The following is a 14,975-nucleotide window of genomic DNA, read 5'->3' on the forward strand; positions in this document are numbered from 1 at the left end:
AGAATTAGCATATGACCCAACAATTCCACACCTAGGAGATATATATCCAAGAGAAATGAAAACATACATTCACACAAAAACTTACATGAATGTTTACATTCATAAAAGCTAAAAGCAGAAACAACCCAAATGTCCATAGACTGATGAATGGATAAATAAACTGTGGTATGACCATGCAATGGAATATTGTTCACCAATAAAAAGGAATTAAGTCTGATGCATGTATGACATGGATAAACCTTGAAAACATTAAGCTAACTGAAAGTCAGTTACAAGGGTCACACATGGTATGATTTCATTTATAGGAAATGTCCAGAACAGGCAAATCCAGAGAGGTACAAAGAAAATTGTTTTTTTAGGGGGGCCATGCGGCATGTGGGATTCTAGTTTCCCAATCAAATCTGTGCCTCCTGCATTGCAAGCATGGAGTCTCAAACACTAGACTGTCAGGGGAGTCCCAAGAAGATTGTGTTTTATAGGAGTGGCTGCCTAAGACTGGTGGAGAGGCCTGGGGAAAATGGGAGTGGGGTCCATTATGGGATGATGAAAATGTTCTAAAATTGACTGTGGTGACAGTTGTACAACTCAGCATGTGCTAAAAAACACTGAATTGTTTGCTTTAAATGGGTGAATTATACGCTATATTGGAGAAGGAAATGGCAACCACTCTAGTGTTCTGGCCTGGAGAATCCCATGGATGGAGGAGCCTGGTGGACTACAGTCCATGGGATCGCACAGAGTCGGACAAGACAGACTGCGCATACACACATATGGCATGTGCATCATATCTGAAAAAAGAGCCTGTCCTTTGGACCCACGATAATACTTCTAGAAACTCCTTCTAGGGAATCATTCAAGTACACAAAACCATATGCAAAAAGCTTTCCATCACAGTATTATATGTAACGGCAAAATTGTGAGAATAACCTAAGTGTCCATCAGTAGGGCAATGAGTTGGTTATGTTCATCCCTGGGATGGAAAAATGGATTCATTAAAAATGAGAATCACAAGGACAAGGCCCAGGATACACTGCCAAGATTTTTTAATTTTTTTAAAGCAAGTTACAAAAATAAACCCGTAGATTAAAGGGACTTGGGGCTTCCTGGTAGCTCAGTGATAAGGAATCCATCTATCGCTTTCCCGCTCTCTTCGCTTCTTGCCCCTTGACGTTCCGGCCGCGCGCCCCGCGCCTCGTCGCTATGCCTCGCAAAATTGAGGAAATCAAGAACTTCTTGCTCACGGCCCGGCGCAAGGATGCCAAGTCCGTCAAGATCAAGAAAAACAAGGATAATGTGAAGTTTAAAGTTCGGTGCAGCAGATACCTTTACACCTTGGTCATCACAGACAAAGAGAAGGCAGAGAAGCTGAAGCAGTCCCTGCCCCCAGGTTTGGCCGTGAAGGAACTGAAATGAACCACGCACGCTGCTTTGAACTGTATTAAAATTTTTTAAATTCTCAAAAAAAAAAAAAAAAAAGAATCCATCTATCAATGTGGGGGATACGGGTTCGATCCCTGGTCCGGGAAGATCCCACATGCCTCGGAACAACTAAGCCGGTGCACCACAACTACTGAAGCCCACACGCCCTGGAGCCTGTGCTCTGCAACAAGAGAAGTCACTGCAGTGAGAAGCCCACACACCACATCGAAGAGTAGCCCCTGCTTGCCGCAACTAGAGGAAGCACAGGCAAGCAACACACTCCGTGCTGCCACGAGTAAACAAATCTTTTTAAAAAATAAGAAATAATAAAGGGACTTAAAAGGCAAGATTTTTTTTTTAAGCAAAATTATAGCATCTAGGGCTTCCCTGGTAGCTCAGCTGGTAAAGAATCCACCTGCAATGCAGGAGATCCCAGTTCGATTCCTGGGTTGGGAAGATCCCCTGGAGAAGGGAATTGCTACCCACTCTAATATTCTTGCCTGGAGAATTCAATAAAAGAGGAGCCTGGCAGGCTACAGTCCATGGGGTCACAAAGAGTCAGACAGGTCTGAGCGACTAAGCATAGCATATGTAGGAATGCACACTTGAGTGATAACAAGCAAGAAAGTGATCATCTTAAAAATCCGGATAATGGAAACTTTTGGGGGGCGGAGGTAGGGAGCGTGCCTGAGATGGGGCACACTGAGGACTTCTCAGGGGCGGGCAGAGTTCTTCACCTGGGCAGAGGTTCCAAGGGTGTTTGCCTTATATGTCGAGCAGAGCAAGCATTTTATGTAGTCTTTCTGTATGTGTCATATTTTACAATAAAAAGATTTAAAAGGGACGTCTCTGGTGGCCAAGTGGTTAAGAATCTGCCTTCCGGTACAGGGGACGAGGGTTTGATCCCTGATTGGAGAGCTAAGATCCCACATGCTGCAGGGCAACTAAGCCCAAGCACCACAACTAGAGAAGTCGGAAAGCCACAACGAAAGGTCCTGCATGCTGCAACTAGAATCTGATGTGGTCAAATAAATAAATAATTAAAAAATATATATTTTAAAAATAAAGTAGGGCTTCCTTGCTGTCTCAGTGGTAAAGAATCTCCCTGCCAAGGCAGGAGACACGGGTTTGATCCCTGGTCTGGAAAGATCCCACATGCCACAGAGCAGCAAAGCCTGTGTGCCACAATTACTGAGCTTGTATGTCAAAACTATGGAAGCCCATGCGCCCTACAGCCCATGCTCTGCAATAAGAGAAGCGACCACAATGAGAAGCGTGGGCACTGCAGCTAGACAGTAGGGCCTGCTCGCCACAACTAGAGAAAAGCAGTGAACACCCAGCATGGCCAGAAATACATAAATAATTAAACACTGTTTTAAAGGGTATAATTTCAAATTTCTTAAATTAAAAATATACTCATTCCAATTTTTAAAAATTGAGTGTCATAGGGTTCCATTCTTGTAAAAACACTCTACCTCTATATGTGGATATGCAGAAAAACAATTGGAAGTTTGAAATTTGGGGTACTCTTTTTTTATATTTTTCTATTTTTTCCCCCTGCAATGAACAGAATTACTTTTACAGCCAGAAAAAAAAAAAAAAGAATAAAGCTTTTTGCTGTGTCTCGGATATTTCCCTGGAGCTCTGGCACTGTGAGCGGAAAGGGAGATTGTGATGGCCTTGAGCAGCTGGGAGATGGCCCAAGGGCCGCGCAGCAGAAGACCAGGCCTAGCCAAGACCCCAAGGCCCAGCCTGGACACTCGGCCACCTTTGGGTTGCAGGTGGCAGCTGCTGCCAGGCCATGATGCTGGCCTCGTGCTCCAAAGATGCTGGGAACGCAGTTTGGCCTGGCGAGCTGGATGGAGGTCACATTGCTCCCATCTGTCCAAGTCTCCTATCGTGGGCCAAGGAGGAGAGCGGCAGGCAGAAGGCAGGCGGGGGAGGTGTGGGGCAGGTTCTCACCCTGCCTGGCTTTGCTACCACCAGCAAAATTCCCATGAAAATAGATAAATGAGCACTTTCTGCATGCTAGGCACTCATGCTGGTTGGAGCTGGAGGAAGGGGGTCGTATGGTTCATTTTATTGAGAACTCCAAATAACCTGGGGCTTCCCTCATGGCTCAGATGATAAAGAATCAGCCTACAATGCAGGAGACATGGGTTCAATCCCTGGGTCGAGAAGATCCCCTGGAGAAAGAAATGGCAACCCACTCCAGTATTCTTGCTTGGAAATCCCATGGATAGAGGAGCCTGGAGGGCTACAGTCCATGGGTCGCAAGAATCAGAGACGACTTAGCCACCACCACCATCAGCAGATGACATAAAGGGTGGGTGGGATCGTCATCTTCATATTACAGGTGGGCAAAGTGAAGGCCAGGGAGGACTTCCCTTGTGGCCTAATGGTTAGGATTCTGGGTTTTTGCTGTGATGGCCTGGGTTCACTCCCTGGTCGGGGAAGATCCTGCGAGCTGCGTGGCTGGGGAGGCCCCCGGAGCAGTCACTATCCTTGAGTCTGGACTTAGCCAGGCCCCTCACGTTTACAGCTGCAGTGCCTCCTCACAGGATCCCTGGAGGGTGGCTGCCCTCACTTTGCAGGTGAGGATGCAGAAGTTGAGGGAGGAAGTCAGCTGCCCACGCCCTACAGCACCTGTGTGGGAGGGACAGCAGCCTCTCACAGCTTTGAGGGGGTGGGCATGTGCCCGCCTCCGTGGACCAGCTCTTAGTCGAGCTAGTGATTGTATTATAATCTCAGGAGCATGCATGACAGCAGCCACTTTCATGGACACCCTCCTATTTGCTGCTTTCAACAGGCTTATAAATCTTCAGTCTGGCTGTATTTCCCCCCATTTTAAAGCCTGGAAGCCCAGAGGGTTGAGTGAGGGGGCCTAGAGGACCTGGAGCCTCCATCACACAGCTGCTGTCCCTGGCCTGCCCCGGGGGGGACGGGCGCCAAATCCTGGGGAGAAGATACAGCCAGCCTCCTTCCCGCTGCTCTCCAAAGGAGCGGGTCCCCCTCCTGGCCAAGCTCCCCCACCTACGTTCCCAGCAGGAGAGAGGACACCCAAGGGCGGAGTGCCGGGGACAGCTGCCAGGTCTCATGGGATCCAGAACCCTCCACGACCTCTGCCCAAGAGCATCTTCTACACTTCATCAGTCAGCAGCCAGCCAGCTGGTGTCACAGGGCTCACATCGCTAGAGAGGCCAGACTGCTGCCCACAAGAGGGGCTGCTTCTTCCTGAGTGACGGCCGCCTGCCGGGCGCTGACTGTGCTAGCCACTGAAGCCTCCCCATGCTTTCAATATCAGCCCCATTTTACAGAAAACGCAGTGGGGGTTCAGAGAGGTTGAGTGACTTGTCCAAAGTCACACAGCCAGCAAGCCTCAGTTTCAACCAAGGAGGGACAGAGGAAGGGACCCTTCAGTGGGAGGGAAGGGACCCATATGGAAGAGGTGGGGAGAAGGTAGGGCCGGCATGGTGAGCTCTGACTCTCTTGGGACATAACTTACTCATCCATCCATCTGGTCTCAGTTCCTCTGCACATTCGTGGACCCTCTTCATGTGCCAGTGTCTTTACTGGGCACTGAAGACTCAGGTAAACCTGGCTGATCTCTGCTCTCCCAGAGCTCGTGGCCTGGTGGGGCAGGATGGAAAGGAGAACTGAAGCAGTCAGAGGCCCCTGCTGGCCTCGATCCGCTAGTAGTTACTGAGGGTCTACTGCAGGCCAGGCCTGGTGCTGGGCTCTGAGGGTACATGGTTCCCGCCCTCCTAAAGCGTACATTCTAGAATGTCCAGCTTTGAATCCCCAAAAAACCCTGCTTGCATGACTCCTGAGCCCCAACTACAACAGGAAATTTCTCGGGAAATGCTGGGGGAGGCAGCAGACCTCAGGGTTCTCTATGGGTCATACCGAGGCCCGGCTCTGGGCTGCTGAGCAGGGATTTGGAAAAGGCAGGGAAGCCCAATAAGTGCCTTGCTAGGGACGAAATCAGGGCCCCGGGGAGGCCAGAGGTATTCCAAGGGGTCTGGAGTCATCCGGTCTGGACAACCGGAATGCCAAGGGCCAGCAATTCAGGGGGTAGCCACAGACTCCGGGGGCCGGGGATACCACAGAGAGTCTGAGAGCCGGGAGAGGGTCCATGGCTCATACAGGCCCCACCAAGCCCTGGTTCCTTTGGTCCCTACTGAGGCAGTGCTGGGTCAGAGGCACCATCATGGGGTTTGATTCCAGCCACTCCAGCATAAAGTCCACATTACAGCCTCGGGAGAGGAGAGACGAAGCCGTCAGAGGACTTGCCTGAGTCCACACGTCAGCTCATCACAAGCAGAGAGTGAACAGCGAACAGCCCAACCCTTTCCTCCACCTGGCATCCCAGGACGCTGCCCAGAGGATGGGCACACCCACATGGCTCCGGGCACAGAGGGAAGCCCTCTTCCTCACCCTCCCCGGTGGTGCTGCTGGGTTTTATTGTTTATTTTTTCCAAATGCTCATCCTTTGCCGTTGCTCGGAGATGTTAAACCAAGGGTCCCTCTCAGTGTGACCAGCAGACAGCATGGCTCAGGGTCGCTCCATCTTGGCAGCTGAAAAGCTGGGTTTATATTTTCACGTGGAAGTTTTAAAACTGCCCAATTCCCTTGGTTAAAAAAAAGAGAGAGTCAAAAGAGAAGAATTAAAAAGGAGAGAATGGCTAAATAAATTATTAATAGAATATTATACAGCCATTAAATAACTTTAAAGGAAACTTGAATGCTGTGAAAAAGTGTTCACAATATAATGTAATGTGGGGCGGGGGGAGGAGGGAGGAATCAGCTATAGAGTACGGTTACAATTAAAACACATGCTAATATACATGTGTGTGACCCATGCAGAAAAACAGGGCTGGAGAGAACTACAAAAAAACTGCAACAGTGTTATCTCTGAGCGCTGGGATGACGGATGACTTTCATTTTCTCCTTTCTACCTTTTCGTAGTTCCCAAATTTTATAATGAGTACAAATTGCTTTTATAATTAGACATAAAACAAAAAGCAGAGTCGGGGCTTGCTCTAGCCCAAGCTCACCCTCCCCACCTGCCCCCTTCCCCCACCCCAAGCTGGGGGCCCGCTGGGCTCTGTCCTCGCCGGAGGGCAGGAGATTCACCAGCCACCCCAGCCCATGGAGGAACCAGCAAGGGGACACTGCCTTCTTGGGGCCCAGGCTCCCCACAACAGGCCCTCTGGAAGGGTCTGTAAATTTCCTGGCTGGGGACCCAGGGAGATGATCCTTCCCAGGGCTGAGAATCTGAACGTTCATTATCTACTATGAGAGAAGCCGTCTTCTTTGTTCCTTGCGTTTCTTTCAGAGAGCAGGAGGGCTGAAGGAGAGCTGGCCCGTGTCATCTTCAGGCAGGCTCCCAGCTTCCCCGTATGGGATTGGAATGCCCAGCCCACCTGGTCCCCCGGGGCCCTTCCAATCCCAACGCTCCCGGCTGCTTCTAACCTGAGCGGCCAAAGCCCAGGGGCAGTGGCCCTGTCTTAGAAAAGCCATCTGGACTCATTCAAGAGCAGTGTTTGGAGAAGACCGGAGAGTCAGAAAGCAGCATTTGTCCTGCCCCCAGTGGCCCAGCCCTGCAGCTAGCAGCCACCTACTTTTGCCCCACCCTGCTCTCACCCACAGGGGCTGGGCTAGCAGAGGTTTCCAGAGGCGGGGGGCGGGGGGGGGGGCTCCCTGCTCTCCAGAGGGGGACCAGTTCCAAGAACAGTGCCCTCACTTCCTTTCTGCCACCTCCTCCCGGTTCTGGAAGCTTCTGTCCTCCTCCCTGGCTATTTTAGCAATCAGGTCACCCGTGGGCTCCCTCTGAGCTTGTGGCCAATTAAAACCCACAGGACTCTTCACAGAAACGGTGGTGCCGCCTCCTCCTCCAGATCCTGCCGTGGTCGGCGTCCTCGGGATGAGAACACAGAATGGGGTGGTGACCTAGTGGTCCTCGCGTAGCAGGAGGGGGGGGTCTTGCTCAGGAACGGAGGCCATGCACTGCTTCTGTCCCCACGGCGGCCAGCACCCTGCGGGGGCGGCTGATGGCAGGGAGGGAGCACTGGGCACAAGGATCCTGGGGTGGCCTACGCATCTGTGTGTTCCCACACGATGCCCCGTCGGCGCTGGAGAGAGGACAGCCCTCCCTGTGTCCTCACCGGCCCCAGGCAGCAAGCCAAGACTCATTTGGAGGGGAGCTGAGTGACCCGCTGAGGTCACATGCTGGTGAGCAGCAGAGCTGAGACAGACCCTGGGGAACCCCAGCAGAGCCCAAGCCCTCTGGGGCTGCCCTGGTGTTTCCTGAGGGCCTGGCAGACGGCGGCAGCTGGCCCGGCTGCCAGCTGAGTTCTCACGAAGCCTGAGAGCTCTGCAGCATGGGGTCTACCCAGGCAGCAGGTTCCCAGCACCCCACGAAAAGCCCAAAGCTCCTTTTCAGCCCGTGTGTTCCGCTCAGAGCCACTGACTGCCTACTCCTGCTTCAGGGAAACCCTGGCCACCAGCAGGAGGAGCCCTCTGACTTAAGACCCCCGCCCCCATCTCCAGGGGGAGGAGTGTGGACCAGCTCTCATCCTTCCCCCGAACTCAGGCCTCCGTCTGACCATGGGCCTTCCCTGACCAACGAGGACCCAGGTACTGGACTGAAAACAGAGCCTCCGGAGTCTGCACACCATCTGGGGGGAGAAAAATGAAAAACACGTGCCAACAGGACTTCCCTGGTAATCCAGTGGTTAGGACTCTATCTGCCAGTGCAGGGGACACGGGTTTGATCCCTGGTCCGGGAAGATCCCACATGCCTCGGGGCAACTAAGTCCATGCGCCACAACTATTAAACCCAAGTGCCCTGCAGCCCATGCTCTGCAACAAGAAAAACCACCGCAATGAGAATCCCATACACCACTGTTTGTGGCAACTAGAGAAAGGAATGAAGACCCAGCACAGCCAAAAAGAGAAAAATGCTTAAAACAAGACAACAAACATGCAGACAGAAGGGTTCTCTGTGGTCCTGCAAGGAGGCATGTGGTCAGGCAGCAGGGGTGGGGCTGGGGCGGGGCAGCTGAGAAGGGGGTGGAGAAGAGCTTTGGGAAGAAGGATCAGGGGCTGGGAAGAGCTTGGCGCCCTTTAGGAGCTGAAGGAAAGCCAGCGCGGCTAGAGCGGCGCAGTCCAATAGGAACAGAATGTCAGCCACATGTGCAATTTACAATTTTCTAGTAGCCACAGGAAAAGAAGGAAAAAGAGGGAGTTGGTATGGGGTGTTTGCCCAGGCTGGTTCCACCACAGTTTCCTTTAAGATCACACTGACCTTGGACCCAAGGCTGCCTTACAGAGTACTCATGTTCCCAAAAATACACCTTTCACAACAGTCTTAAAGTTTGCAGCAAAAGAATTTAAAGTTCCTTCAGCAACAAGTGCACCTATTTCCAATGGTGGAACAGAGATAAATCCCGCACAGACAGCTGGAAATGCTTTCCAAAGCATGGTTCAGAACCACTAATTATCCCTAGAGGTTTAGAGATCATGTTGGAAGTTGTTATGCTACTTGGAACACACAATTATCTTTCAGAATAAATACCAGTATTGTTGTTAAAAAAAAAAAAAAAGTAAAAAGAAACAGGTGACTTTCATTTTAATAATGTATTTTATTTAACCCAATATATCACAAATATTATCATTTCAACATAGAGTCAATATAGAAATTATCATTATAACCCTGTGATAGACATGTAACCCTGTCTTAACAGTTGCCTTCCTCCCAGGAAGAGATCTGCACAGTTGCTATTTAACAAAGTCTACAGGAACTCAACCAGAAACATTTTGCCAAAGGCCCAGAATTGAAACGGCTGCCACTTTCTGTATCTCGAAGAATCACTGCATTTCTGAGCAAGAAAAGATAGATCTTCTAACGCTCAATATCATCTAGTGATGAGGTGATCTCTGGGATCAGCCTGCATGCTCTTGAATCCCTGCTGTCTTTCTAACTAACCATGTGACCTTGGACAAGCTAGTTGACCCTTTTGGGCAAGTGTTTCCTTATCTGTATTCCAGAGGAATCATAATCTCTACCTCTGGGGGTGACTGGGAGGAATAAACGGGTTTATAGCTATAAACGCAGCGAGCAGACTTCCCTGGTGGCACAGTGGCTGAGAATTTGTCTGCTAGTGCAGGGGACACAGGTTCGATCCCTGGTCCAGGAAGATTTCATATGCTGCAGGGCAACTAAGCCTGTGTACCACAACTACTGAAGCCCACCCACCTAGAGCCTGTGATCCACAAGAGAGGCTACCACACTCTTGTGAGAAGTGAGAAGTCTGCACTGCCACGAAGAGTAGCCCTTCGCTTGCTGCAATTTGAGAAAGCCCAAGCACAGAAATGAAGACCCAGTGCAACCAAAAATTAAATAAAATTTCTTAAAAATAAAGTGTGCAATTTAGCCAAAAAAAAAAAAAAAACTGTGCAATTTAAAAAAAAGGGGGGGGGCTAGCATAATGCCTGACACATATGAGGCACTCATTACACGTTATCTATTATGATTGATGCTATTATTACTAACAGATGAGATGACTAAGGCCAAGGGACAGGAAGGGACCTGCTCTGCGTCACGGAACAAACCTGCAGCCAGGCAGGAAATAGAATCTAAATTTTCTGATTTCTGGCTTCCAGGTGGAAATGCTGGTCATCCCTTCGTTCAGACAGTTACCGTGTTCTCCTCATGTGCCAGGTGCCATGCTGGCCACTGGTGGAGACACTGAGATGGCACAAGCTCCATCTCTACAATATCAAGGCTTTCCAGTTCAGAAGGAAAAGAGCTCTTTGTCAGCCAACCTGGACTACAAGGGGAGGGAGGTTTTGTTCAGTGCAGGCAGAGAGACACATGCTGATAACAGGGCAGTCAGAACAGTGCTGGCCCGAGAACTGGAGACCCCAGGCCGGGCCCCCTCTGCCTGAGCCGCTCTGTGATGCGGGCAAAGGGCTTCACCTCTCTGATCTCGGCACCCCTGGCTGCAAGGCAGTGAACAGATGTTAATGAGCACCTCCTCTGCAGAGCTGTGAACTCCAAAGTGCTCACGGTCTGAGTGGGGAGAAGGAATGAACCACCAGTCAGACTGGGATGTGGCCACCAAGGACATGGACCCTTCCTACGGTCCAGATTTTCTGGAACCTTGCTGACTGACCCACTCTTTTCATAAGAGGCATGTGTATACTGGACCACACATCCTAGTTTTTAAAATTTAATTAGTCACGATAATAAAAATCTGGTTCACAGGATTTCACAGACCAGTAACATTTCTAAGGAAACCTTAGGGAACCGTCAAAGGACTGAAAATTTGTTATTCTGCCAAAGTAGGCCCTTAAAATCAAACAACGACTGGTGCTGGGAAAACTGGATATCCATGTGCAAAAGGATAAAACTGGACCCTTATCTTCCACCATATACAGTCAACTCAAAATGGATTGAAGACTTAAACATAGGACCTGAAACTATAGGACTGCTAGGAGAAAACATAGGGGAAAAGTTTCATAACATTGGTCTTGGCAATGAGTTCTTGGGTATGACACCAAAAGCACAGACAACAAAAGGAAAAATAGACAAGTGGGTCTATATCAAACCAAAAAGCTGCTGCGCAGCAAAAGAAACAATGAACAAAAAGGCAAACTTACAGAAGAAATTTGTGAGCCATATATGTGATCATCTTCCAGGTGGAGCTCGTGGTAAAGAACCCGCCTGCCAATGTAGGAGACGTAAGAGATGCGGTTCGATCCCTGGGTCGGGAAGATCCCCTGGAGGAGGGCATGGCAACCCACTCCAGCATTCTTGCCTGGAGAATCTCACAGACAGAGGAGCTTGGCGGGCTACAGTCCATGGGGTCGCAAAGAGTCAGACACGACTGGAGTGACTTAGCACATAGCACTCATATAATAGATAAGAAACTCCTACAATTCAATAGCAAAAACCCAAATAACCAAATTTAAAAATGGGCAAAGGGGGGCTTCTCTGGTGACTCAGTAGTAAAGAATCCACCTGCCAATGCAGGGGACACGGGTTCGATCCTAGCTCCGCGAAGATCCCACACGCCTCAGGACAACTAAACCCTTGCGTCACAACTACTGAGCCAGTGCTCTAGAGCCCATGTTCCTCAACAAGAGAAGCCACAGCAATGAGAAGCCCATGCACCACAACTAGAGACTACCCCCAACTCGCCGCAGCTGAAGAAAAGCTTGTGCAGCAACAAAGACCCAGCCATAAATAAATAAATAAGTGAACTAATAAATAAACACATCTTAAAAAAAATTCAAAAGGCCCGAACAGACTTTTCTCCAGAGAGACCCCAGACGGCCAACAAGCGTGTGAAAAGGGCACAACACACCTTATCATCAGGTAAATGCAGATTAGAACCACAATAAGATATCAGCTCACATGTGTTAGAATGGCTATTATCGAAAAGACAAGAGTTAACAAGTGTTGGAGGATATAAAGAAGGGAACCCTTGGGCACTGTTGGTGGGGATGTAAAATGGTGCAGCTGTTAGGGAAAACAGTATGGGGGTTCCTCAAAATAAATTAAATACCATGTGATCTAGCAATCGCACTTTTGGACATATAGCCAAAAGAAGTGAAATCAGGATCCCCAAAATACATTTGCATTTGACTCTAGCATTGCAACGGAATTGGAGATAACCTACATGCCCACTGATGGATGGACGAGAGTGAAGAAAATGTGGTGGGACCTCCCTGGTAGTCAGTGGTTGGGAGTCCACCTGCCAATTCAGGGGCTTTGGGTTCAATCCCTGGTCCAGGAGGATCCGACACAGGCAACTGGGCTCATGTGCCACAACTCCTGAGCCAAAAATAAAGAAATAAAAAGTTTAAATAAAGTAAATAAAATGTTTAAATAAATAATTGAAAGTTGCACATTAAAAAAAAAAAGAAAATGTGGTGGACACATACAATGAAGTGCTCTTCAGCCACAGAAAAGAAGGAAATCCTGTCTGACGCTAAATACCGATGGAAACTTGAGGACATGCGAAGTGAAATCAGCCAGTCACAGAAGGACAAATACTGTGTGATTCCACTTAAACGAGGCACCTAGAACAGTCAAACTCATAGAAACAGAAAGGAGAGGGGTGGTTGACAGGAGCCGAGGGGAGGGGAATTGCTGTCAGCGAGGGTGGACTTTCAGTGAAGCAAGAGGACTAAGTTCTAAGGATCTGTTGTACAGCACTGGGCATCCAGTTAGCAATTCTGGGCCATACACTTAACAATTTGTTACAAGAGCATAACTCATGTTATGGCCTCTTCAACCACAATAAAAAACAACAACAACCAAATACCTTCTGGAAAGGACATCAAAACACCAAAAAAACAGGAAGGCTATCATTTCAGACTGAAGAATAGTCCTTCAAATTAAGTAGCCTTAGTTCTGTGGGGGAAATGAGCCACAGCGTGTGAGTGTGTGTGGGGGGGGGGTTGCTTTCCATGTCCTCCCTATTTCTCATCACACCAGACCTTATGTCTGGAAGTCTAGGGGAGGAAGTCATGGACTCTTCCTTCTCTGATCACAGCCCCACCTCCCCTTCTTCCTTCAAGCCCACAGCGCTTTGCACACACAGTTCTAGAAGAATATTTCTCTCTCTTACTTGGAGCTGACCCTGAATCTTCCCATTGGGCTGTGAGCTCCGAAGGGCAGGGTGCATCCCACCCTCTGTCCTGGTCTCCCCCCAACCCGTCTAACTAGCCCTGGCATCACGTGGGGGCCTGGCACACACTGCTGGGTGAAAAGGGGATTCTGACTAGACCTGGGGAGGCAACGCTGGCAGCGGGCCCAGGAGACCCAGGAGGACTTGGGAAGGGAAGAGTGGAAACCGTTTGGAAGGAGTGTCCATAAAAGAAGCCCGCTCCCAGGACCAAGACCGCTCTGTCAGGAGGGCTGGGCACCTCTCTGTACCCACCCACACTCCTCCCTGTCCCCTAGGGAGAGGCAGAGGAGAGGGGGTGGGGAGAAGCCGTGGAAAGAGTCCTTTCAGATGAGGCCCAGGGCTGGGACAAATGGCAGGAAGAGGCTGACCGGGCCCTGAGAACCACAGACAGCTGGGAGGTAGGAGGCCCCAGCACCCCCCCCTCCCCCGGGCCGTCCCGCTGCCTCCACCCACTCCCCTCTGCGCTGGCCGAGGTGTCCTGGCCCCAGCAGCCAACCACAGGGAGAGCAGGGGGCGGAAGTGGCCAGCTCCTCAGACCTGGCTGCCGAAGGTGGGCTCAACGGCCACAGGCTCCCCACATGGCAGCCACCGCAGGTCCCCCAGGCCCAGGGACCCAGGTGGGGCTCCAAGGGACATGTGATGGACAGATGGTGGCTTCTGAAGCACATGCTGGTCTTTCTGCTTGATTTTCACTAGGTCACCCCCTCCCCTGCTTAAAATCCCTCACAGTGACCCAGTGCCCTCAGCATAAGGACCGGCTGGCCAGCTCCAGGCTCCCCTGACCCCACACTCATCTGTGCCTCTTGCCCCACCATTTGGCTCTGTTTGCACATGTGTGTTTATTTGTGAGATTCTTCCAGTGTGCACGGACACGTCTGCTTTTGCTCCTGTGGCGTCCCCTCCGTGGTGCAGAGGGCCTGGCTCTGTTGTCCAAGCAGCGCTGTTTTGCTGGCAGAATGGATGAAGAAGCTGGGGAGGAGGGTGGGGTCGTGGAGTAGCAGAGGGTCTGGAGATCAGGCAGGTCTGGGAAGACCCATGAGCTGTGCAAGCTTGGGCAGGGCACTGCCTAGCCAGCCTCTTCCAGCCTTGGCTGGTTCAGCTGTAGGTGAGTCTCAACACTCCCACCTGTGAGCACAAAGCAGGGCCTTCGCTGTTCAGAGAAGACGGTTTCCTTACTTTGTTTCTTTAAAAAAAAAAATCCAGCCCTTGCATTTTATGGCCAGGACACATGGCGGAAGTGACCCACCTGGTCTCATCTTGGTGTTTATGTTAATCTGAACCAAAGTATTTTGGAAAGAGACTTAGATGTCACCTGCCCACATGCAAAATGCTAACATCTACCAACCCAGCCCTGGGGCTTCTAGGAACTTGTCCTACAGAAGATATGTTGTTTTTGGATGTATTAGTCTGGTGTTCAGAAAAAAGCACACTACTTTGCTTTGTGCTTGGCCGCTCAGTCGTGTCCTGTTTTTGGGGACCCCATGGACTGTAGCCCGCCAGGCTCCTCTGTCCATGGGGATTCTCCATGCAAGAGAATTCTCCAGGCAAGAATACTGGTTCAGGTTGCTATACCTTCCACCAGGGGATCTTCCCAACCCAGGGACTGGACTCAGTTCTCCCGCATTGCAGGTGGATTCTTTACCAGCTGAGCCACCAGTGAAGCTCAATAGTAAAGGAGAAAAAAAGCAAGTGGGAGAACTTTCAGTGATTTTAGAGTCGACCACCAGGGGGCGCCTTTGAGTCAGGGGTTCCGTCAGGTTAGCCTGGAGTGCGCCTGGATTTTTTTTTTTTTTTGGCTGCTCCACATGTGTAGGATCTTAGTTTCCTGACCAGGGGTCAAACCCTGGCCCCATG

At 50.3% G+C, this 14,975-nt stretch overlaps 1 protein-coding gene and 1 pseudogene across 1 annotated transcript; both read left to right on the forward strand.

Annotated features, from left to right (window-relative positions):
- The first annotated feature begins 1,116 nt into the window (after positions 1–1,116).
- Positions 1,117–10,521, forward strand: LOC122681762 (60S ribosomal protein L38-like). The gene is made up of 2 exons (XM_043884191.1): positions 1,117–1,435; positions 10,511–10,521. Exon 1 carries the CDS (start codon positions 1,201–1,203, stop codon positions 1,411–1,413), a length of 213 nt encoding a protein of 70 aa, XP_043740126.1. The 5' UTR covers positions 1,117–1,200; the 3' UTR covers positions 1,414–1,435; positions 10,511–10,521.
- LOC122681103 lies at positions 8,602–14,119 on the forward strand (annotated as a pseudogene).
- Positions 14,120–14,975: the final 856 nt, after the last annotated feature.

This window comes from Cervus elaphus, chromosome 23 (genome assembly GCF_910594005.1).
Source record: "Cervus elaphus chromosome 23, mCerEla1.1, whole genome shotgun sequence".
Taxonomy (NCBI): domain Eukaryota; kingdom Metazoa; phylum Chordata; class Mammalia; order Artiodactyla; family Cervidae; genus Cervus; species Cervus elaphus.

Bases quoted from the DNA above. Each gene is read 5' to 3' on its own strand.
- LOC122681762 (XM_043884191.1), top strand. From the start codon at position 1,201: ATGCCTCGCAAAATTGAGGAAATCAAGAACTTCTTGCTCACGGCCCGG.